We start from the raw sequence: 26446 nt of genomic DNA, 5'->3' as shown, positions 1-26446 counted from the left end.
ACCAACAAACCAACTCTACAACAAATGCCAGAGGAACTTCTCTAAGTGGGAAACACAAGAAAAGAAAAGGACCTACAAAACCAAACCCAAAACAATTAAGAAAATGATAATAGGAACATACATATCGATAATTACCTTAAATGTCAATGGATTAAATGCTCCAACAAAAGACACAGGTTTCCTGAATGGATACAAAAACAAGACCCATATATATGCTGTCTACAAGAGACCCACTTCAGACCTAGGGACACATACAGACTGAAAGTGAGGGGATGGAAAAAAATATTCCATGAAAACGGAAATCAAAAGAAAGCTGGAGTAGCAATACTCATATCAGATAAAATAAACTTTAAAATAAAGAATGTTACAAGAGACAAGGAAGAACACTACATAATGATCAAGGGATCAATCTAAGAAGATATAACAATTATAAATATATATGTACCCAACATAGGAGCACCCCAATACATAAGACAAATGCTAACAGCTATAAAAGAGGAAATGGACAGTAACACAATAATAGTGGGGGACTTTAACACCTCACTTACACCAATGGACAGATCATCGAAACAGAAAATTAGTAAGAAAACACAAACTTTAAATGACACAATAGACCAGATAGATTTAATTGACATTTATAGGACATTCCATCCAAAAACAGTAGATTACACTTTCTTCTCAAGGGCGCACAGAACATTCTCCAGGATAGTTCACATCTTGGGTCACAAATCAAGCCTCAGTAAATTTTAGAAAACTGAAATCATATCAAGCATCTTTTCTGACCACAACGCTATGAGATTAGAAATCAATGACAGGGAAAAAATCGTAAAAAACACAACCACATGGAGGCTAAACAATACGTTATTAAATAACCAAAAGATCACTGAGGAAATCAAAGAGGAAATCAAAAAATACCTAGAGGCAAATGACAAAGAAAACACGAAAATCCAAAACCTATGGGATGCGGCAAAAGCAGTTCTAAGAGGGAAGTTTATAGCTATACAAGCCTACCTCAAGAAACAAGAAAAATCTCAAATAAACAATCTAACCTTACACCTAAAGGAACGAAAGAAAGAAGAACAAACAAAACCCAACGTTAGCAGAAGGAAAGAAATCATAAAGATCAGAGCAGAAATAAATGAAAGAGAAACAAAGAAAACAATAGCAAAGATCAATAAAAATAAAATCTGGTTCTTTGAGAAGATAAACAAAATTGATAAACCATTAGCCAGACTCATCAAGAAAAAGGGAGAGGACTCAAATCAATAAAATTAGAAATGAAAAGGGAGAAGTTACAACAGACACCGCGAAATACAAAGCATCCTAAGAGACTACTACAAACAACCCTATGCCAATAAAATGGACAACCTGGAAGAAATGGACAAATTCTTAGAAAGGTATAACCTTCCAAGGCTAAAACAGGAAGAAATAGAAAATATGAACAGACCAATCACAAGTAATAAAATTGAAACTGTGATTAAAAATCTTCCAACAAACAAAAGTCTGGGAGCAGATGGCTTCATAGGTGATTTCTATCAAACATTTAGAGAAGAGCTAACACCCATCCTTCTCAAACTCTTCCAAAAAATTGCAGAGGAAGGAACACTCCCAAACTCACTCTACGAGGGCACCATCACCCTGATACCAAAACCAGACAAAGATGTCACAAAGATAGAAAACGACAGGCCAATATCACTGATGAATATATATGCAGAAATCCGCAATAAAATACTAGAAAGCAGAATCGAACAACACATTAAAAGGATCATACACCATGATCAAGTGGGATTTATCCCAGGGATGCAAGGATTCTTCAGTATACTCAAATCAATCAATGTCATACACCATATAAACAAACTGAAGAATAAAAACCATACGATCATCTCAATAAATGCAGAAAAGGCTTTTGACAAAATTCAACACCCATTTATGATTAAAAAACTCACCAGAAAGTGGACATAGAGGGGACCTACCTCAACATAATAAAGACCACATACAACAAACCCACAGCAAACATCATTCTCAATGGTGAAAAACTGAAAGGATTTCCTCTAAGATCAGGAACAATACAAGGATGTCCACCCTCACCACTATTATTCAACAAGTTTTGGAAGTCCTAACCACGGCAATCAGAGAAGAAAAGGAAATAAAAGGAATACAAACTAGAAAGGAAGAAGTAAAACTGTCACTGTTTGCAGGTGACATGATACTATATATAGAGAATCCTAAAGATGCCACCAGAAAACTACTAGAGCTAATCAATGAATTTGGTAAAGTTTCAGGATACAAAATTAATGCACAGAAATCTCTTGCATTCCTATACACTAATGATGAAAAATCTGAAAGAGAAATTAAGGAAACACTCCCATTTACCACTGCAACAAAAAGAATAAAATACCTAGGAATAAACCTACCTAGGGAGACAAAAGACCTGTATGCAGAAAACTATAAGACACTGATGAAAGAAATTAAAGATGATACCAACAGATGGAGAGATATACCATGTTCTTGGACTAGAAGAATCAATATTGTGAAAATGACTATACTACCCAAAGCAATCTACAGATTCAATGCAATCCCTATCAAATTACCAATGGCAATTTTTACGAAACTAGAACAAACAATCTTAAAACTTGTATGGAGACACAAAAGACGCCCAATAGTCAAAGCAGTCATGAGGGAAACGGAGCTGGAGGAATCAGACTCCCTGACTTCAGACTATACTACAAAGCTATAGTAATCAAGACAATATGGTACTGGCACAAAAACAGAAATACAGATCAATGGAACAAGAGAGAAAGCCCAGAGATAAACCCACGCACCTATGGTTAACCAGTCTATGACAAAGAAGGCAAGGATATACAATGGAGAAAAGACAGTCTCTTTAATAAGTGGTGCTGGGAAAACTGGACAGCTACATGTAAAAGAATGAAATTAGAACACTCCCTAACACCATACATAAAAACAAACTCAGAATGGATTCGAGACCTAAATGTAAGACTGGACACTATAAAACTCTTAGAGGAAAACATTGGAAGAACACTCTTTGACATAAATCACAGCAAGATCTTTTTTAATCCACCTCCTAGAGTAATGGAAATAGACAAAAATAAACAAATGGGACCTAATGAAACTTCAAAGCTTTCGCACAGCAAAGGAAACCATAAAGAAGACGAAAAGACAACCCTCAAATGGGAGAAAATATTTGCAAATGAATCAAAAAAGGATTAATCTCCAAAATATATAAACAGCTCATGCAGCTCAATATTAAAAAAAGAAACAACCCAATCCAAAAATGGGCAGAAGACCTAAACAGACATTTCTCCTGAGAAGATATACAGATGGCCAGGAAGCACATGAAAAGCTGCTCAACATCACTAATTATTAGAGAAATGCAAATCAAAACTACAATGAGGTATCACCTCACACCAGTTAGAACGGGCAGCAACAGAAAAGCTACAAAGAACAAATGCTTGAGAGGGTGTGGAGAAAAGGGAACCGTCTTGCACTGCTGGTGGGAATGTAAACTGATACAACCTCTATGGAGAACAGTACAGCCTTAAAAAACTAAAAATAGAATTACCATATGATCCAGCAATCCCACTACTGGGCATATACCCAGAGAAAACCATAATTCAAAAAGACACATGAACCCCAATGTCCACTGCAGCACTATTTACAATAGGTAGGTCATGGAAGCAACCTAAATGTCCATCGACAAGACAAATGGATAAAGAAGAAGTGGTACATATTTACAATGGAATATTACTCAGCCATAAAAAGGAACGAAATTGGTTTATTTGCAGAGATGTGGATGGATCTAGAGATTGTCATACAGAGTGAAGTAAGTTAGAAAGAGAAAAACAAATATCATATATTAATGCATATATGTGGAATGTAGAAAAATGGTACAGATGAACCGGTTTGCAGGGAAGAAATTGAGACACAGATGTAGAGAACAAACGTATGGACACCAAAGGGAGAAAGCAGCGGGAGGTGGGGGTGGTGGTGTGATGAATTGGGAGATTGGGATTGACATGTATACACTGATGTATATAAAATGGATGACTAATAAGAACCTGCTGTATAAAAAAAGAAAGAAAATAAAATGCAAAAATTAAAAAAAGAAAAAGAACAGTTAGACAGCTACTACAATCATCCAGGTAAGACACTGTTGCTTATATCAGGGTGGCAGCTCTGGAGATATTGGGCAATAATCAGATTCTGGATGTATTTTAAAGATAGGGCTCATGTGACTTTACTGCTTTTTGAATGTACAGTAAAAGAGAACTAAATGGAAAATGAAGACTCCAAAGTTTGTTGGTTGAAGCATCTGGAAATATAGAATTAACCTTTATTAAAAGGATGGTGTGAATAGAAGACTATTCTATTCTATTCTTTCTATAAAGAAACAGTATGTTTGGAGGCCATGTGTGGGGGAAGAAAGAATGACATGTAGGAAGCAGTGAAACAAGGGCAATATCTGGAGCACAGAGGAAAAGAGAGTGAGGTCTTATATGAGGCAGGAGACAAGAGAAGGAATCAGGCTAAAGAAGGTCTTGCTGAGCATGTCATGTGAAATTTGGCCTCTACCTGAAGAGTTATGGCAAGTCTCTGAAATGCTTTAACTGGGAGATCAGAATGAGCCAATTTGCACTTTATATAAAGATCTCTAGTTCTACCTCGTGCTACCCCTTTACAGGGACACGCATCCCTCTCCCACCACCACCCCTAACTCCTGGTAACCACTCATCTATCTGTTTTCCATCTCGATACTTTTGTGGCTTCAAGAATGTTATATAAAAGGAATCATACAGTGTGAGACATTTTGAGATTGGGTTTTCCTACTCAGCATAATGCTGTGACATCCACCAGGTCACTGCATATGTTAACAGAGTGTTCTGTGTACTGTTGCATAATATCCCATGGCACAGATATACCTCAGCTTGCTAACCCTGCAGCTACTTAGAACCTTTTTGATTGTTTCCAGTGTTTGGCTATCGAAAATAAAGCTGCTGTGCCCATTTGTGTTCAGCATTTTTTTGTGGTTGCAAATTTTCATTTCTCTGAGATAAATAACCAAGACTGTGTTTTCTAAAGTGTATGCTTAGTTACTTAAAGAAACTGCCAAGCTAACTTTCAGAGTGGCTGCTCCATTTTACCTTCCTACCAGCAACGCATGAGAGATCTAGTTTCTCTTCATCCTCACCAGCATTTTGTATTGTCACCCTTTTTAAATTTATCTCATTGGTGTATAATATCTCTATATTTTTAAAATATATTTTTAGTCAGTGCTTGTGGTTATTATATGTCAGTAAAGGTAGAAAAAACAGAGCTCTGAAATACCTAGAATATAAACTGTAAAACAATATTTACCACTATTGTAAAGCACCTTGCAAACCTAGAAGTCTACATAACTAAGATGGTGGCGATCTGGTTGGTCATACCTTCATCCGTGACAGCGTGCCACTGAAGTACATGCTTTGGGTACGAAGTTCTAACACTATAGGCCTGACATTGCCAGTCTCTGAATCCAGGCAAACCTGCAGGACAAGGTGGATTCTCACATATTCTGTATTGTTTTCTGGGACCATTACAATCCCTTGCTTCAGAACCTAGCCTAGAAAAGACAGTACAAATAATCAATTTTATCTTTTTTTATGTTAACTACTCATTTAAAAAAATCAAAAGGCAATATATTAATAAGGTGTAGTCCTTTATATTAAATCTACTTTTGAAAAAGTGGACAGATTAAATGATTGGTAATTGGTAGGAAATCCATATGTTTATTTAAAAATATATATTTTCTCCAACCTTTGAGCCATTTAATTTCCAAAATACATGAGAAACAAAAGCCCATTTGCCATGAAAATGATATAGAAGGGTAAAGGGCAGAAGTTGGGGGCAAAATAGAAAGCCTGTTCCCATGAAAGAGTGGGGCTAAGAATTATTAAGGAGTTGCTTCTAAGGTTTTCACATACATTCTTTAAAATCTCTTGTTGAGGAACTGGGCCACTGAATCCACACCAAAGTTAAAGCATAAAGCTGAAATGACTTTCTCACACATTTTCCTAGGATCACTCTAGGAATGATGGAGACAAGCAAGCTGATCTTGGATGCTCCCTATCCATACATGTGCTCAGCAGGATTTCATTTCTCATCATTCTTAGCTTCTACTGACACTCATGTTGCCCTCATTCCCTCTCTTTCTGAAGTCCTATCAGCTTCCGGCTTCTCTCACAGTTCCTTTTAATGGTGACTTACTTTTTCTAACACATCTCTCCCTGCTTATTTCAACACATTTTAAAATTTGATTTGTACTCAAAACACCACTCTGTGTAGTGTTTAATTATTTGTTCTTAGAGAGTTTGGTCTTATTTTCTTCTTTGAAGGGAGATTTTACATAAAATAATTTGAGGGACTTTTCTGTTTTCCAAAGTAGAGTGAGGTTTGAGAAGTTTCTTTGGCCCCCAACATGGTTTATCAGTAAAACCTTTTAATTTCAAACTTGAAGAAAACAATGCCCTCCCCCAATCCAGGAACTTTGCGTTTACCCAGGACATTTGCGCTCTCGACTGCTGATCCCAGAACTGCAGGTTCGGCTACAGGGACTCCACATGCTCCACTCTCCAGCCACGAGTCCAGGTGCTGAGGTCCTGCTGGTACACTCTCCAGCCTTACACCACTATTCCAAAAGTTATGTCTTAGGTGAACAAATCAGGGCACAACGGAAAATCATTCACTGGCCTATAGAGTCACTGGAATTGAGATTAAATCAGGTCTGCTAAGAGCCCCAAACGTGTGGAATTGAAAAAGACCAAAAATAAGTTGACACGTGCTTACTGTCATAGTAATACACTGGTCCAGTTCTCATGTCAGATCATACAGTCTTGTCATAAGAACAGCACACAGATATTTGTACTATAGCCCTGAGAATTCAGTACTTGTGACGGAGATAGGGCAAAGAAGGAATCTGGGGTTGTACAGCCAGGAAGAAAAACTAACACATTTTAAGAGACATAACAATTTAAAAAAGAGGACCAAAAAAGCATAGGGTCAAGTATAAATATAAGAATGGTATGTAAGATATAAATGTCTTTAACTAGACTGAAGCAGACATTTTAGCAAATTTAGCAATTTTGATTTAAACTGTCAGTGATTCAGGGTACTCTCCTTGTAACTAAAAAAGGAAGAGTATGACTCAATTTTAGCACTTTCCTTTATATTGTTTTTTTTTTTTTTCTGAAAGTTTCTGTCAAATTCAAGCATTAACATTACAGCAAATTTTCTTTCAAAAGCTGTTCATTTGAAAGACTTGAACAATTAGACTTTTTGAAATTCTATCATTTCATTTCAATTATTCTATAGATTATTTGGTATCTATTAACTGAGAAAGACAGCAAAGAAAGAAGAGAAAGGAGTGTGTTCATTCTCTTTTTTATATTTATTTTATTATTAACTTTAAACAAAAACAGACAAAGAGGCTGTTTCTGTGGCCACCGAGGAATGGTTGCCAGGACTTTGTGGACAGATTATTATAATTTCTCTTTATTCCTGGAAAATCAGATCTATCATGATCATAGCAAACATATTAAAGGTAAAAATTAATTAAACAAAACCATGTTGGAAATAAGTAAAGATTAAAAAATTTTAGATAAATGATTGTACAGTCACAAGGGTTGAGCAATCTGATCCTTCCAGTCCTAAACGATATTTTGCACTAATGGCAACATGATTTATAAGGGATTTTGAAGAAATTATAGCAGCTCTCTGATTCTTAGTTTTCCCATTTCAAAATGTGAATGATAATCATACTGATATTTACCTAATAGAATTTTCAGAAGTTGAATGAAACTAAGCACAATGCATAGTCCTTAGCAAAGATTTAATAAAGCTTAACCATAATAAAAATACTAATAACAAATTATACACCATTATATTAATTTTATTAATAAGTTTCCAGAAATCTCACCAAAATTCTATTCATTCTGACCTTAACTGATCTGTTTCTTTAAAACTTATTTTGATAATATGTTTTTAAATGCTGTTTTTAGAAGAGAGAATTTAAAAAACTATGCTACGTAGTTTTGTGTGAGCCCAGTTAATGCTTTTCTATGCAATAATCAGTTCCTGCAGATTTTCTCTAATAATGTCAGATTTTAAATTCAACCTTTTTTGGATTCAAGGAGTTTTAAATCCAGGCTTGGGAAAAAACAAAACAAAACCTCAACAACTCAGAGTGTATTGACATGCTAAGATTGTCATTAAATAAATTGAGATTTTATATGAAGATTCAGTCTCAAAATTGCAAAAGGAGGAAAACAAACAGACCTTGTGAAAACTTTTAAACAACTTACTGGTTTTAAGGATTTAATGATGTTATGTCATTCATGGAAAAAAAAAAAATCCAGTGTGAAAGCTGTCAAACTTCAATTGGTCAAGTTGTTTTGGTCTAGGTGAAGGGTGTTTCCCTGAGTGCATATCACAGCTCCTCGCCCATTTAGCAGTAAGTTGGCATTGAAAGGCTGGGCTAGAGTTCACAGCTGACTAAAAATATTCTGGGAAAGATCCAGATCTAGAGTTGCACGTCATTTAAACTAGACACGTCTGGTAGATGAAGAGAAATGGAAACAGATATGCAAGCCAAATTTGCATACACAAATAAGTGAAATTTAAAGAAAGCATAGTGTAATAGTTAAAGTTCATCCCCTTGCAGATAACCAGATCTCTGGACAAAACTATGGAGAACCTGCTTTTCTGTCTTCTAGGTGGTGCTGTGTTTCAACACTGGGCAAAGTGTTAAATGTTTTGTTTAAACTATTATACAAAATAGTCTATTGGGTTTTACATAAAATGATCCTAATGCTGCTTTTCATGAATTTTCTAGCAGGATGTTTTGTTTCATTTGTATTTTTTAGCTTCAAAAAATTATATTATGCATGATTTAAAAAACTCAAAATTTCTCATATCAAATAATTCAGTCTGATTTATGAAAATGCTAAGGAAATATACAATATAGTTTATTTCTGGGACAGTACATGACCTAAAAAAGTTTGACTATATTTCTATTCTCTCAAATTTCTATGGGAATATGCCTAGGAAGTTGATGAAAACATCCAATTGGAAGGGGTTCATGAAGATGACAAAGGAAACATTATTCTCTAAACAAATCTTCTTGTACATACATTGTTAGATGAAAGAAGAGGAAGAAAGAAGGCAATAAACTGTCTCCATATGCAAATTTGTGACTGTAAGGATATTACATCCTTCATTTTTTCAATAAAGAACAATGGTGGTAATTTCATCCTTTAGGAACTTAGGAAAGTAAATAATTGAAATATATTATGTAGCATCCTTCAAAACAGTCTAAAATTCTAGTAAGTTGTATTTAGCTTTCCTTCCCCATCCTCCAATTCCTAGAAAATATTTTAAGTAAAAAACATACATTTCTTGGTTTAAACCAAATCATTTATCAACTTTTGGATCTTTGTTAATATAAATATAAATACAGATGATAGTAGAGAAAAGGAGAAGAAAGAAAACAGGCTGCTTTTAATTTGGAAAATGCTGTCTATAAATAGTAGATAAATCCCTATCCTCAAAATCATTTTGAATTGGGACTTCCCTGGTGGTCCAGTGGTAAAGAATCCACCTTACGATGCAGGGGACACAGGTTCGATCCCTGGTCAGGGAACTAAGATCCCACATGCCGTGAGGCAACTAAGTCCACGGGCCACAACTACTGAGCTCACGCGCCTCAATGAGAGAGCCTGCGTGCCACAAACTACAGAGCCCATGCGCCTTGGAGCCTACGTGCCACAACTAGATAGAGAAAACCCGTATGCCACAACTAGACAGAAGCCCATGATCCGCAGCGAAGAGCCCGTGTGCCGCAACTAAAGACCCGACGCGGCCAAAAATAAAATAAATAAATAAATAAATAAATAAAATCTCTTTAAAAAATCATTTTGAATCACAGAATTCTGGTCAGCACCTTCTCAGACTTAATTATATACTCTTAGATGAACTAGTTATACACCTAAATTAACATCACTAGAGTGTAACACATTACAAAATTCTCAGCTTTGTTTCTTGGTTTGCCATGTACTGAGCTAGCAGTGTTTAGCGCGAGGTTGCAAGCATCCAAATATTTTATCCCTACAGCCCTCAACTGCAGAGTGTTGGAAGCTATTGTCATGATGGCTTCTACAACAGCCGGAACAGATGGATAGTTGAAGAAGCCCATATGGCCTGAGGAACTGAGAAGTTCATTAGTTATTTCAATACACAAAGCATTACAGAACCACTAAGAGAATATCATTAGCACAATTATAGGGAAATAAAACATTTACGTTTAATGAGTAATTACAATTTTGATTGCTGAAAAAATAAGTTTACTTTAGAGAACTAAAGAATGCAATTTATTCTCATAAATATCAGAAGAAAAAAATAGTAGAAAAATATTTAGGACACCAGATTATAAAAATGAACAGATTTTATATTGCTAATGAAGAACTAAGTAAGACAAATGGGTTGTGTGATGTGTGAAGACATGTGGCTGAATATTTGGTTATCTCTATTTATTACTGCTTTTGTGTTTCAGGGATGATGGAAATTATTGCTGGTGCAGAGTTTTATGACTCAAGCAATAAATTACTCAGCATAATACCATGAGGCTTGCCCAATATACATACATTATTGTACTTTTGTGTATAATTTAAAAATAATACAAATCCAAATTCTGACCCTCCATATAAGCTCACAGAAAACACATTTGGCAGTCTGTAAACAACTGACTGATATTCACAGAAGTTCTCTTTCAAGGAACCATTTTCTTACTGATTCTATCTAGTGATAAAATATTTCTAGTCCTTTTTTATTATTTGGGACTAAATTTGTACATTTTTCTTTTTCTCATTAAAGAAATCACAGAAGTAATATGACTACATGCTGTACATTTTTCTTTTTCTCATTAAAGAAATCACAGAAGTAATATGACTATATGCTTATGTCAAACAATCCAGAAATCTCAGGAGAAAAGTTATATTCACCCTCACTTCCCATTGCTTTATTCCATCCATCAATTCCACATCCCTCCCAAGAGTCAACTGCTAATTATAGTTTGGCGTTTATATTTTCAAACCATTTTCTATGAGTTTAAAAATATATACTCTGTGTGTATACTCACATCTGTATGCAAATTGTTTTTTTCCCTAACTCTCAAATGGTATCATATAAAGTATCAGTTTTTTCTGACATGTCTCTATACTAACTATCATGTCTTGTAGATGTTTTCAGTTTAATACATATATATTTACCTCATTCTGTTAACAGCTACACTGGAACCATTCCTCTCCTGATGAATATTTTTGTTGTACCTCATTTCTCACCACAGCAAGTTGCATCCTGACATAAGCATGTGTGTGCGTGTGTTTGTGTGTGTACATGCACACGTGCCTATCTTTTTGCACAGGTGTAAGTATTTACTTAGGACAAAATTCTAGAAGTGGAATTGCTAGATTTCCATTTCTGTCCATTTTTCAAATTGATGTGCTTTTACACTAGCCCTCTACATAACTTAATTTTTTTCACTAAGTAATTCACCCCAAGTAATCTTTATGTTGTTGCTTCTTTTCAAATGTAATAAAAATTCATGTTCTTCAGAGGCAAGCTTTCTGATCTTACATCTAATGAGTAAAGTAATAACTGTTCTACTTTCCCTTCATAGAATAAAAATTAGAAAATTATGTAAACTATTGAATGGTTATCTTTTGATTAAATTAACTGTAATTATAAGTTTATATGGGATCTAATGCCTTAATATTCTTCAAAAGAAAATTAATTTTCAACAGCAATTGAAATGATCTGGAAATGTGTACTAATACATTTCCATAGCCTTATGAAACACATTAGATTAAACAACTTAGACAGCCAAATGTTTACTAATCCCCCAGAATATTTTATGATGCTTGAAATGACAAGGAAAAACTATACCTGGTGGCTCTCCTAAGACAATATTTTATACTTTAAGGATTCATTAGCTGAGTTTTACTATTTATGATTTATTTGCGAATCTTTTACTTATGTGTAATTTAATAGTAAAATATTTCATTTTTGTTAAAGTAATACATACATCCAACTCTCCACATTGTCATAATCAACAATAAAAAATTACTGCATTGGTATTTTAAAAACCCATGGATTTGCAAAAATATAAGTGTTAAAATTGAAAATAGAGGAAATGCTGAAACTTTATATATACTGAAAGTATTACACTGGTGTTAAGAAAGATACATATGTAACTGGCAGAAGAAAATGTCTTACCAGTTACACTCATAACTAGTAAGGAGAAAATGCACGTTTCTTAAGTTTCACTTAAAATTCTTATTAATTTCAGGCAGCACCAATGACTTACCTTACCAGTGTCACAATCAGTTCCATCCATTGGTGGATCTAGTTTGGTTCTGCATTCTTTTTCCCCTTCTACCTTGCACCACAACCCTGTGCAAATAACATGCTGAAAACAAGGGTATAATAACTAATAAGGGGAAGGCATCACATTTTTGAGGTTAAGTCAATAAGGTTTGAGAGAGCTCTTTTAACAGAACATCAGAAATGATTTGAAGAAAAATATACTTTAGGTACTTTTAATATTAAACTTATAATTGAAATAGTGTATGGCTTATTTACAGTGATGAGAAGACTGATAAAAATAGAAAATCTGTTTCATAAATTTAACTATTTTAAAATTTCTTTAAATAAAACACATGTGATTATACAAGATTAAGTAGCTACAGCAGAAAACTGTAAGCTAAAAATCATTATTTATACCATTATATGAACCAGGCTAGAAAAATTAAAGTAATGAGCTTATGGTATGAATTTAGCGCCTCCTATCTTAAAGCCTGTCCTCACTTATGCTTTGCTGTATGCCGACAAGCCATGTTAGTACTTCATTATTTCATCACATAGCCTTGGCCCCTGATGCAATACAGAGACTCTCAGTGGGCATATTTCCCTTGTTATCAGTCATTTTTACCTCAGTATGAATGAGTTCTAGGTACCCAGAATACATTTAACTTTTTCTAGGGAAAAGTTGAGGGAACAAACAAAAAATAGTGAGATAAAACAGCATAAACACAACACTGAAAGAAGAGAGCTCTATACTTGTGGCCACCCAGAGACAGATAAAGAGGCAAAACTACCACATTCTTAAGGACTTTCTATTTCTATAGGATGGCTTAAGTTTTTAGATACAAGCATGTTATTAACAAATTACACAGAAATATCACATCCATGTGGCATACTTAAAGCAACTGTGACTACCTACCCAGATATTTGGAGTAAAGGCTGGAAGAAAGCAGGTTGATAAGGACAGAGCAAGTAAGTGTTGATGTGAAAGACAGTCTTGAAAGGGTGAGAAGACCAGTCAGATGGGAGGAGGCATATAAGGGTAGGGAGTAGGGAACAAGATTTTAAAGACAGAAAAACCAGATCCTGAATGCCAGGACTCCATATGTGGAGGGAAAAAGAAAGCATTCAGCAGTTGACCAGTAGGTTGATAAGATAAAAAGGTTATTTTAGGGGGTTTACTCTGGCCTTGGTGTTCAAAACAAACTGAAAATCACTGTAAAGTTAAAATTAACTTATGACTCATAAATTTAAACTAAGATTTCAAGCAGGTCTATTACAACTCTCCGAATTTGTTACAACTCCCCAAATATTATTTTCCTATTCTTTCTTTATTTAAAAATTTAGATTTCTGAAATGTTTGTAAGTTCTTGAAAATTCAATAGTCTATGGCAGGAGTGTGATATATTCTATTTACACTATTTTATGTGCTGTGACAGATAGTTTTTCTGCTTCAAAATATTTCATACAAATATACCTTATTATATTTAGGATATGATTTAGCTTAATTTCTTTGCTTTTATTTCACATATCATTTACCAAAAATTCATCCAGGAACTAATTTTAAAGAATGCCTAAATGAAATAGCTTCTCTGCAATATTTTAGACTCTTGAAAATAAGCAGAGAGGTTAATTGTTTATCGTGTACTTTTGTGGACACATTTATATCTGAATTAATAGATATCTAACCTGAGAATTTTAGTCCTAAAAGTTTTTATTTTTTTCTCCAAGACATTCTTGTTAATGATATTTTATAATTATGGGGTCAAATGCTGAATTTTCCACCAAAGAAGAATTTTGCTTTATTAATATTCAATAAGGCTTAGTTGTGCTATAACATGAATTATTTTAGTCAAGTTCATTAGTTAACCAATGTATATTGAACTAAAAAGCAAATCTTGTCTATGCTGTAGTTTCAAAATCATACTTGCTTGTTGAACACTGTGGTGGCCTGAATTCTGACCTTCCACCATTATCTGCTATTCAAAACAGCAGGTACTCTGATTCCCACTTGAGGCACTGAGAGCATAAAAGCAAACCTGGCAGCTTTTCAAGATAAGCACAGTCATACAGAATATATCTCTCATAGAGGAGATCTCTTTACCCATTATGTTCTACAGTTCTGGGGATCTTTTGGTAAGTAAATTATAGCCTCATTCTGAAAGATAACTCAGATTCAGGATTCAAACCAAACTGTAAAAAGTAAAGCAATAAAATAGTGAAGAAATGGAATGGACTGTTTTCTCCTTGAGAAGTACAACATGTCAGATGCGTGATGTTAGAGCTATGTAATACTAAGCCCTTTCTTAAGAGGAGCAGGACTGGGTATTTTGTTAGAACCAAACACTCTGTATGTTACACAGGCCAGAGTCAAATCTTCTTTTCAACTTAATTACTGAAATCACTTACTATGTCAATTAGGAAAAGAACTTCAAATTAAAATGCTGTGTACAGGAATCCAGGACAGAAATGTACAACTCAGCATTCCTTGCAAACTAATAAAAATAATACAACATTCCTTTTTTATTCCTCTATAATAAGAAATGACCCTTAAAAGCATATATAAATTTGGATGTTTATCTCAAGAAGCCTTTTAAAAAGTTTACATGAAAAAAAAATATTTTCAATGGAAAAATTTAAATGGACATGGATTAACTGTCCTTGTATAGATATCATAAAATTTATCTTCAAAGACAACCTGTGTCCATGTCTTTCTTTATAGCAAATAGTTCCATTAAGATGTTTTGAATTTTATGTTAAAATAAAAAAATCTTAAGTGCATATGCATGGAAGTAGCAATTAAATCTCAGACATGTAACTCCTTGTTCATCCATAAATTATCTTTCAAACTACAATCTCAATAATGTAACATTTGATTTCAAGTGTAATTCAGTATGGAATAATATTTTCAAAAACAATCTTTTCTATCACAGAACAGCTTGCTATTATTAAGGATGGAAGAGAGGAAAAAAGTAAGGAAGAGAGAAAGAGAGGTATTAAAAAAATAGAATACAAAGACTCAAAAGAAATTAAAAAAACTGAAATCTAGTTTTTTATGAATATTAATAAAATTGAAAATTAATCAAGAAAAAAAGAAGGCAAAAATAAACATTATTAGGAATAAAAAATGAAGGCATAACTACAGATGATATAAAGTTTAAACAGAAGTAGGAAGACATTATGAACAACTTCATGCCAGAAAACTTTAGAATGAATATGAAATGGAAAAATATTTTTTAAAAATTTACAAAAAACTTGCTAAAATAGACCAAAGAAGAAATAGAAAAGCTGAAACTATTGCCTAACCATAGAATAATTAAAAGTGACCGTTAAAAATCTTCCCACAAAGAATACATCTGATCCAAAAACTTAAACTGTCAATTTACATAAACTGTCTAGAGAACAGAAAAAGAAGCAATATCCCAAAACATACTTTATGATACCCAAACCAGGCAGGAGTTTTAAAAGAAAATGAAATTAGTGATCTACCTCATTTACAAACTTAGATTTAAATATTCTACACAATTTTTAACAGACGGAATCCAGCAATCCATGAAAAAAGGTAGTGTACCATCATGATCATGTTGGGTTTTTCTTGGAATGCAAGGCTACTATAATATTAGAGATTTGATTAACATAATCAAGCACATCAAAAACTTCAAACTCTATGATCTTTGTATCTCTAGATACAAAGCTTCTGACACAATTCAACATCCATTCATTTAAAAAAAAGTCAGCAAACTAACCACTGAGAACACATCTTCAAAATTAATGGACCTCTGGACATCTATAAAAATCTACAGCAAACATCATTAAAACACCGTGAAATGTTGAAAGTTGCCTTTTAAGATTAGGAAAATAGCAAAGATGGCATCTTGGCACAAACATAAAAAAAGTGAATACATGATGTATTCATAGTGGTAAGAGGAAAAAAATAACTGTCAATCTACAGTCCTGAACTCAGCTAAAATTTTATTCAAGACTGAAGGTTAAATAAAGACTCTTTCAAGGAAACAAAAACTGAGTGTTTACCACCAACAGATCTTCCCAAAAGGAACTTCTAAATTGTGTATTTCAAGAAGAATATGACCTCATAGGAAAGGGCTGAAGAGCACTTGTGATCAAAGAACCTGACAAAAGTGAGGATAAATCTAAATAAACATTGATTACATAAAGCAATAATAATTGGACTTTAGCCATTATTATTAACCTTTTTAATGGGAAGAAATACTAAAAATCTAGCACATTTACATCTCAAAAACTTTATCCCTTAGCAGAAACGATTTGACCACTGACAGTTAAATATTTAAATTTGACGTCTTCTCTTTTACCTCCTTCACTCCATATACTTTATGACTGCTAGAGGTAGGTGTTGAGTAACAGACATGGGAAGAAAAATGTAGTCTATGCATAGCCAACAAATGAAGCAGCACGCTGCAAATGATCCCTCAATAGAACACATCTTAGAGTGTTAAAGAAAATCAAGGAGTACGAAGAAATTTAGAGAAAGGAGAACTGTCAATACCTAGTTAATGAAGCCCCAAAGAAAAGAAAAAAAGTGGGAAGGAACTATTTGAAATATCTGAAAGAAAAGTGATCCAGAATTTCCTTGTGTGAAAGAGAAATATATTCCTCTTCTGGAACGGTGGAATAAGTTCCCAGAAGACCAACCCTGGCAGCTAACAACCATAAACTGTGGAACAAATACAAAAAACAACTTCCTGGTGGTTCTGGAACGTGAACAAAGGCAGGTAAATTGTTTAGGGGAGCTGACTGGCATAAGTTGAGTTCACCATCTTTGTGGCTTTGACCTGATAGTGGTTTGTGGTCATGGCATGACACAATGGCTAAAGCAACATATGCCATTTTTTAGACTCATGAAGACAGAAACTAATGTAGTCAAAGCTGCCAAAACCTGAAGGGACAATCCCAAAAGTAAGAGAGTCAGAGAAGTTTAGGTCTTTAGGTGGCACCTGTACCATACATGCAAGGGACACACCCCAAATAGCCCAGATAAGGGAAGAGTGAGCTGATCCAGCATATGAGGTGCTATCCACAGTAGGCAAGATAGTTTCCAGTTTGAGTCTAACAAACTTAATTCCCTGTGAAAACAAAAACCAAAACACTATTTGGAGGAATATAACAGAATCCAGACTATCTGCTGCAACAGGGGTCAGCTAACTCTTTCTGTAAAGTGCCAAATAGTATACAGTTTAGGCTTGTGGGCCACACGATCTCTGTTGCAACTATTTATCACTGTCATTGTAGTTTGAAGGCAGCCAAAGAGAACATGTGAACAAATGGGGGTGATTGTGTGCTAGTAAAACTTTATTTACAAAAATAGGCAGCCAGTCCCTACCCCATAGTTTGCAAAAAAGTAATGTATTAATATATAATATATTAATGTATTAATATTGTAGAATAAAAACATATGTGTACACAAATAATCATTCACAAATCTTCTGAGTAGGCTTACTCATAATAGCTAACATCCCAGATGTCTACTAAGAGGTGAATTGATAAACAAAACAGTATATACCAGTGGAATACTATGCGTCAAGAAAAAAGAACTAATTACTCATACACATAAAAAGATACAAAGAATGTCTGACTTTTGAATGCAGAGGAAAAGTTGTTTTCTCCAATGTAAAGTAGGAGAGGAGAACAAGAGTAAAAAGTAGAGCACAGGGCTTCCCTGGTGGCGCAGTGGTTGAGAGTCTGCCTGCTGATGCAGGGGACGCGGGTTCATGCCCCAGTCCGGGAGGATCCCACATGCCGCGGAGCGGCTAGGCCCGTGAGCCATGGCTGCTGAGCCTGTGCGTCCGGAGCCTGTGCTCCGCCACGGGAGAGGCCACAACAGTGAGAGGCCCACGTACCGCAAAAAAATAAATAAATAAAGTAGAGCATAAATAAGAAACACAAACACAAAATAAGCTGACAATAAAAATCCTATAAAACATTAATTTAAATCAATGTAAAAAATGTTAAACTAGCTGATGAAAATACCAAAAAATGGTTACATTGGTTTAAACAGAAAAATATAAAATCTAGCAATTGCTCTTCTCTAGTAAACATACCCATCTATCCATACCCATATTTGTATTTATGTTTTATTTGGAAAGGTTGAAGATAAAGATGTGACAAATATTAGCCAGGATAATGGTTTTAATGCCAGAGAAAACAGACTTTAAGACACAAGTCATAAAAAATGCAGAAAAGAAAAACAGATCAACAGATGAAAAACCATAAATATGTATGCACCTATAATATAATTCAACATTATATAAGGTAATAGCTGACAGAAATACAGGGAAAAATAAATAAATCAGTAGTTTGAGTGGGATATTTTAACACGTCTGTCAGTTACTAATGGATCAATCAAACCAAATAAGCAAACAGATATTTTGAATAATAATATACTTCATCTATAGTGACAGATAATGAACTTCAAAAACCACACATTCTTCAGCTGAAGACCTAAATAGACATTTCTCCAAAGAAGATATACAGATGGCCAACAGGCACATGAAAAGATGCTTAATAGCTAATTAGTAGAGAAATGCAAATCAAAACTACAACGAGGTATCACCTCACACCGGTCAGAATGGCCATCATCAAAAAGTCTACAAATAATAAATGGTGGAAAGGGTGTGGAGAAAAAGGAACCCTCTTACACTGTTGGTGAGAATGTAACTTGGTGTAGCCACTATGGAAAACAGTATGGAGGTTCCTTAAAAAACTAAAAATAGAGTTACCATATGATCCAGAAATCCCATTCCTGGGCATATATCCAGAAAAAACTCTAATTTGAAAAGTTACATGCACCCCAATGTTCATAGCAGTACTATTTACAACAGCCAGGATATGGAAGCAACCTGAATATCAATTGACAGATGACTGGATGTAGAAGATGTGGTGTGTGTATGTGTGTGCATGCATGTGTGTATATATACATATATATATATGATGGAATATTATTCAGCCATAAAAAAGAATGAAATAATGTCATTTGTGGCAACATGGATGGACCTACAGATTATCATACTAAGTGAAGTAAGTCAGACAGAGAAAGATAAATATATGATATCACTTATATGTGGAATCTAAAAAAATGATACAAATGAACTTATTTACAAAACAGAAAGAGACTCACAGATATAGAAAACAAACTTATGTTTACCAAAGGGGAAAGAGGGGAAGGGATAAATCGGGAGTTTGGGTTTAATGGATACACACTACTCCATATGAAATAGAGAAACAACAAGGACCTACTGTATAGCGCAGGGAACTATATTCAATATCTTGTAATAACTATAATGGAAAGGAATCTGAAAAAGAATATATATATATATATACATACACACACACAAAAAAAACAAAACAAATACAGCACAACTTAATTGGAGAACTTGATGGATTCAACCACTTCAAAATTTTAAGATGACATTGTATAAAAAGTTAACACACAATGACATACTTTAAGGAAGTGTCACCTAGAATATAGAAAGAACTCCTGCAAATCAGCAAGAAAAACAGAAAGTTTAAAAAATGGGCAAAATGTAAATAGGCAATTTACAAAGATAGAGATAAAATAAATAAATAAAAGATAAAAAAATAAAAGCCCACGTCAATAAGAAGGCGTGAAAAAAAATTAGTCCTAAGGAAAAAAATTAAGGAGCTAGATTATCTAGACAAATAATGTGCCATCAAACTCATGTACTCACATACCGTGTAGGACTAAAGCTCAAAGAATAGGATGAAGCTTTGATTAGATGGCAAAACAGGCAGATTCAATTCCTGGTAGCTTTAACCCACCATAACTTTATTGATCTTATAGGAAGAAAGGACAATAAAAATCTTCAACTTCACCAATCTTAACAACATGATTTATCAATGATACTGTATTAGTTGCCCAAACAACTACTTTCCATCAAGGGATATTTCATGCTTTTTTAGTCCTAACTCCTATTGCCTCTGGAATTTCACAATGCCAAATCACAGAGACTCAATCTTCTAGAATTCTTCATAAGGTACTCATTTCAATACCAGCGTGTTCATTAGATCAAATGAGAGATTTTAGAAGTCCTACATACTTTGATATATTAAGTCGATATAAGAGAAATGTAAAACTGGAACTTTATGTGGTACTTTCACTTTAAGTCATCATATGATTCAATTACACTAGAAAGTTTTCGATACAATATAATATGTATGCAACTCACATTGTGCCTAGTCCAAAACCAAAGGCAGAACCTTAAGTTTCCTGGAGGTCTTAATTTTTTTTTTTTTTTTTAAGCAAACTTCCTTCTCATTCAAATAATGTAACTCTCAAGCAGCCACTTCTTATTGGTTCTAAGGAAACATCCATACCTCTGTATTCTTAGCCAGGCTAAGTAATTTTAGGCAGCTATTAAGATAACTTGATACAGTTGTAGCTGGCTCAGCCACAAGATGCTAGATGGCCTAGAGGCACCAAATGCTTAGGACTCAGGAATAAGGTCATCCGAGAAGTTAGCATATTCATACAGAAGAGTGAGCAATTATTGCTGAGGGTCGAGATGTTTCACAAACATCTCTACAGCTATGCCTTTAAACATGTTGCAGATGTAAGCTGCTATCCTAAGGGTAAATTTATATCATTAATTAGATCAGCATGTACATAATGTTGGAGTCCCTAGTGCTTGTATATAACTATTTGTCAGTAAGAATGGAAGAGCAATATCTAATTCAAATACTATGGGCCAACTACCATTGTCTCATATTGTACCAGAAACACACACGTTGAAAAGTTGCTGCAAATCCTTACTCCATGCAGCTCAACACTTACGTATAACTGAATGGAGATATAAGATGGACATACGGATGCCTGATTAACTCATGTGTAAGCTATGAAACATAAGCTACATACCCTTATAGGTTGTTATTTATGGAGCCATTGAATTAATATTTTAGATGGTTATCTTCATATTTTCTGGACATATTATATACCTAAAAATCAACTATTTCTATGATTAAATTTTAGAGTTATTATTCCATCATTCAGTTGATTCACTTATTAATTTAACAAATACTTATTGAGCACTCTTTTAGGTGCCAGAGGTACAGTGATAAAAAGGACTGACAACTCTTTTGATGTTATGGAGCTTGCCTTCTAGGAGGTTCGTTTTGTATAAAGTCTAGATGACAGACTGGTAGATATGGCGACTTCACGTGTATCCCCTTGAAAGTGTACGTGAGTGGCTTAACGTGCTGAACTATTCTATCTTCTACACTTATAACTACTTCCCCTTATATTTTTAATTTCTACTTCCTTACCCTCAGGTGTTCAGGGATGTCAAGAAAGCATCAAGTAATAGTGTTCCAAACCCAGCGGGAAAAACATAGCAATTGCATATTCTCAGACTTCATTTTACTCCCCTTGTCTTCAGCTTTTGGAATTTCTAATCATTTCCACTTTGAAAAATGTCTTCACTTAGCCTCCAAGATCTTACTTTCTCTTGGTTCGATTCCTACCAATAGACTTCTTCAAAGTTTTAATTGTTGCTTCCTCCTTATTTTCCTAACCTCTAAATATTGTAGTGATTAAGTTCTCACTCTTCAAATTTTTCCTCTTCTAACTCATTTCCTAGTGTCATCATTTAATATCGTGTCTTCAGTATCTCCTACTTGTTGAGGACTTCCAGATAGATATCTATTCTGGACCTACAAACATCTCTAGTTGGATGTCCAATGGACATCTTAAACTTAAAATATGAACCTAACTCCATGCCAGTGCATTTGCTTTCTGTTTCTTCTTGCTACATTTTTCCCAAGATAAATGCATGGCTGGCTACCTAACTTCCTTCAGATTTCTAAACAAATGTCACTTGCTTTAGGAAGCCTTCCCAGATCATCCTGTATAAAATAGCACCATTCCTACCCTCCCATCCCTGGTTGTATTCCCTGTCTTTGTTACCTGAATTTATACTTCTCCAAAACACTTATTACTAACTGACATATCATATATGTATGTACTTATTGTCTGTTTCCCCAGCTAAAATTAAGCTCCATGAAGCTGGGGGTTACTTCCTACTGTGTTATTAGTACACAGAACAGCACCTGGAAAGTAGCTGGAACTCAATAAATATTTATCAAATCAGTGATTGAATTTTTAAATAATCTCTTCTGTGGCTCTATCTACATATTTATCTACCTACCTACCTACCTACCTAATTTCTATGCTTTGCAAGCAAGCTGCACTGATTTGGGGTGGAAATGATGATTTTTCAAGGGTGGTATCAGAATGCTGTTTTGGATTTTAGAATGAAAGAAGTCCAGCCTCTTAGCCCTAAGAGACTTCGAAAGATAACATAGCTCTATTTCTTGTTCTATAGAGTATGGCTTAGAAAGAAAAAGAGTTTTGACTAAGGTTACACAACTAATGAGAGGCAGAACCACTGTTAGAGCCCAGGCTTCATGCCTTTCCAGCCAGTGCTCTCCAACCAAACCCCTATTAGGAGGCATTGCTTCTCCTTGACTGCCCACAGCGGCCCAATCCTTTCTGGCATTATTTTAAAAGTGTCCTTAATGAAGATTACACACAGATAGAACTAGAGAAAAATCTGGTTTTATGAATAAAAATGTCACATATAGATAATTTCAGGGGAAAAAAGGAGAACATTTCTGGATACTTAAGACCTAAAACTTAATTCTGTTTGTGCAAAATGCCTAGTTTAAAACAAGGCAACATCCTAGGATATTAAGAAACGGATTTAATATCCCCTAACACATAGTTATACTTTCAGAGGTGGGGAAAAAATCCATGCAGGTAGGTTAGTGAGAAACAACCATATAAATAGAGCAAATAGCCTAAAAAAGTTTAAAAAATCAATTAAAATATTTCTTGACCCTGATGGTGTAGGTGCTGTAAGGGATAAAGCAAATTCAGTCTAAACACAGGATTTGATCTAAGGTTTTTCCCACACAAAGACACAAAGTAAAGAAGTTTGAATTCCATAAGAAGCAGTAGAGCATAGTGGTTACATATACTCTATTCTTTGGATTTGCATCTAACACTCCCTCCGCATAGATGTAATAACTTAATTGTGTTATTTAACTTCTACAGGCCTCAAACTGTTGATCTGTAAAACAGGACTAAATATCAACTATGGCATATAATTGTTATAAGAATCAAAATAGGTCATAAATCTAAATGATTTACACCCTGTGGCATCCATTTTAGAGTTCAAAATATTGTGGAATGGTACTAGTAAAATTTAACTAACTGCAATATATAATTTAAAATAATTTCTAAAATTTTTAAAAATAGTATTTATGAAAAATGATCTAAAATTTACCAAAATCACTTTTGTAGTTGATCATTTGCTGAGTTTTTCTAACACTTGGGGTACTTCATAAAATATGAACAATTTTCATTGATCAAGTCTATCAATTTTCTGTACTACATGAACTGAAACCATCTCCTATGCAATAGTATGATAGTAATCATAGGCAGCCTACTCTGTTTTCCAAAACATGATAATTTCAGCATGTAGATGTGTTTACCTACAAAACCAAACTTGTGGACCTCAAAACGTTCATTTTACCATGACGATTTAAGAAAGAAGATTGTGACCCAATTTTTGATTGTCTAAAGTCCTTGGAGATGAGAGTAGATTGAACAAGATTGGTAGGTGAGGTCAGAGAGGTATTAGGACAGATAATACAAAGTCAACCTGGCTACTGCTGTAACTATCACACCCAATGCTAAGCTCCAAGGATCCATTGGTCTGCCACATGTGAACCCTTGGGTGTCCAGTCACAATCACACACCTATATCAGTTCCTCTTGAGGTCTAATATTGCCAGATGAGTATGACAGTCTATACATTCTTTCACATGTCACATTTAATGGAGCTCCAACTTCTTCATACATTCACTTATTTTAATCTTAAGTCAAATATTCACTGAGTGCCTACCATGTGCTAGCCATTGGACTAGGTGCTGGAGAAACACTCTGCCCTCCTGGAGCTTACACACTAGGGTGGGAAATTAATAAGAGGAAAGTAACAAACAAGTGAATAACTCCTTTGATAAGGACAACGAAGCAGAGAGCGCATATGTCATAATGCTGTATAACCTTTTCCTTATAATGAATTTTAATTATTCTGCCAGTAATCCAAGACAGCATTATCTTCAACAAAGCCAAACTCCTTTGAGGCAATCACAGAACTTAGGTACAGTGAAATACAGCTCTCAATTCACTCTAAGCATGATTATCAGTTGAAGCCTGCAATACAAAGTGTGCGTGAGTATGTGTATTGGAAAGAGGTAGGAAGAAATGGGCAGCTAGGGGATGAGCTTCAGGAAGACAGAAGAAAAGAAAAAAGGAAGGGTAAATAGAACTAAATTCTTACATCAATTATCAAGGTCATTTTGCTCAATCTTTCAGATTTTAGATTTTTCTAGAATGGGACAATTGGCCTCTCAGAGTAACTAGTGACTGAATACTAATATAAAGACACTGCTTAGTTCACCATCAGACGTTTACCCTTTTCCTTTAGTTTAACTATTTAGAAATGTACTCTCTAATTTTTATTCCTATAGAACATATTTTTAACAATTTATTTTCAGAGTTAAAAGATATAATCCTTCCTCCAAAATTACATGTTCATATATCGTTTTTATGACATTTTCACCCGGTTACCTACCATGTAAGCAAGTAAGAGATTTAAAACAAAAGCAGTGAACTGGCATAATGCAAAAACTTTTCTGACTTCAGTGCCATTTTTGAAGTAGAAATTCTTGGGTCATTCCTTCCTGGCTTTAATTAAATACCGACACCTATTTCTAATCACTTTCAAAATGTTAGGGGGAAAATGCAGAAACCTTTTCTTAGAAAATCCTTCTTTCCAATACTGGGATGCTTTGAAGCCACAAACTCTAAAATAAAGTCATCTTCCCCTCTCCCAATCAATACTTCTAAATAATGGATGTGAACATACACTTAAAAAAAATCCTACCTGGATACAACTCTTACCTGCATCTCTTGACAAAAGGAAGCCAATGGCCCAAAGAGAATCTGACATTGCTCGTCAGCAGTGTATGTCATCTCCGGCAACTTGGAGGGAACCATCACGGAATTGACACTCTGGGGATTTGTCTGTAGCAAGCAGTTACTGGCCTTTGACCTGGCGATATGCAGATATGTGTAACATTTTGAGTTAAACGCAAAAAGTTGTTATAATTAGTTAACACAGCAACAGGAAACATTTCGATACTACTAAAATATGTTCTTACTTTTATTTATAAGCTCTTCTATTGAATGCTCATAGAAATTATCCCATGTATGAGAATCATTTGTTTATAATTATTACGATAAACCTAATAATAAAAAAAGTTCAGATTAACAGGACTTTTTGTTTTTAAAGATCTTTCATATGGATTAACTCAGCTAATCTACATAACACTGTGAGGTGGTTATTATTTTACATATTTATAAGATGAAGAAGCTCAGAGACTAACTTGTCCAAAAGTAATGTATGAAGGTAAGAAATCAACTATATTCTGGGATTTAAGGAATCTATGGAAAGCATTCTCAAGTGACTATTAATAGTGTGAATATTTTTCTACTTGACATTGTACTACAACTTCCATTTATGGGGTAAAATTTAATTTTATCATAGTTCTGATTCATGAGAAGACAACTACACAAAATCCTGCACTCATTAGGACCTACTGAGGGGCTACTGTTGCAGTGACAAAGAGAATGCCCAGACTCTACTGCACATATTTCTGGAAAGAGTTATAGTAATGTAATAAATATATTTTAGTAGATTTTAATATTCATTTGACAAAAAATTAGCTTGACAATTTAAATGGTATGGAAAAATAAATTTGTGTAGTGAATTTAGCTAGTTAGATGTTCCTATATTTCTTACTTAGACTTTTGGATACTTTAAGCATCTCTCACTCACTAATTGGGACTTTACATAACATCTACTGGTACCGTTTCATCTTCCCCTTCTATTACTGAAGGAAAAAGTAAAGAACAGGGC

At 34.4% G+C, this 26446-nt stretch overlaps 1 protein-coding gene across 1 annotated transcript in view; it reads right to left on the bottom strand.

The window, feature by feature from the left end:
- ADAMTS19 (ADAM metallopeptidase with thrombospondin type 1 motif 19) overlaps nucleotides 1-26446 on the bottom strand; it is a 281743-nt gene that overhangs the window by 102790 nt on the left and 152507 nt on the right. Inside the window, exons 10-13 of the mRNA XM_022588714.2 lie at nucleotides 25429-25579; nucleotides 12416-12517; nucleotides 6555-6685; nucleotides 5448-5620 (exon numbers count right to left, since the gene is read on the bottom strand). Coding sequence (XP_022444422.2) covers nucleotides 5448-5620; nucleotides 6555-6685; nucleotides 12416-12517; nucleotides 25429-25579 — 557 coding nt within the window. The remainder of the gene's footprint in view (nucleotides 1-5447; nucleotides 5621-6554; nucleotides 6686-12415; nucleotides 12518-25428; nucleotides 25580-26446) is intronic.

Source organism: Delphinapterus leucas, chromosome 3, assembly GCF_059928025.1.
Source record: "Delphinapterus leucas isolate spDelLeu-1000000601 "Yukka" chromosome 3, BTC_Dleu_Yukka2, whole genome shotgun sequence".
Classification (NCBI taxonomy): Eukaryota; Metazoa; Chordata; class Mammalia; order Artiodactyla; family Monodontidae; genus Delphinapterus; species Delphinapterus leucas.
Note: the sequence above shows the minus strand (reverse complement) of the source record. Positions and strands in the feature narration are given on the sequence as shown.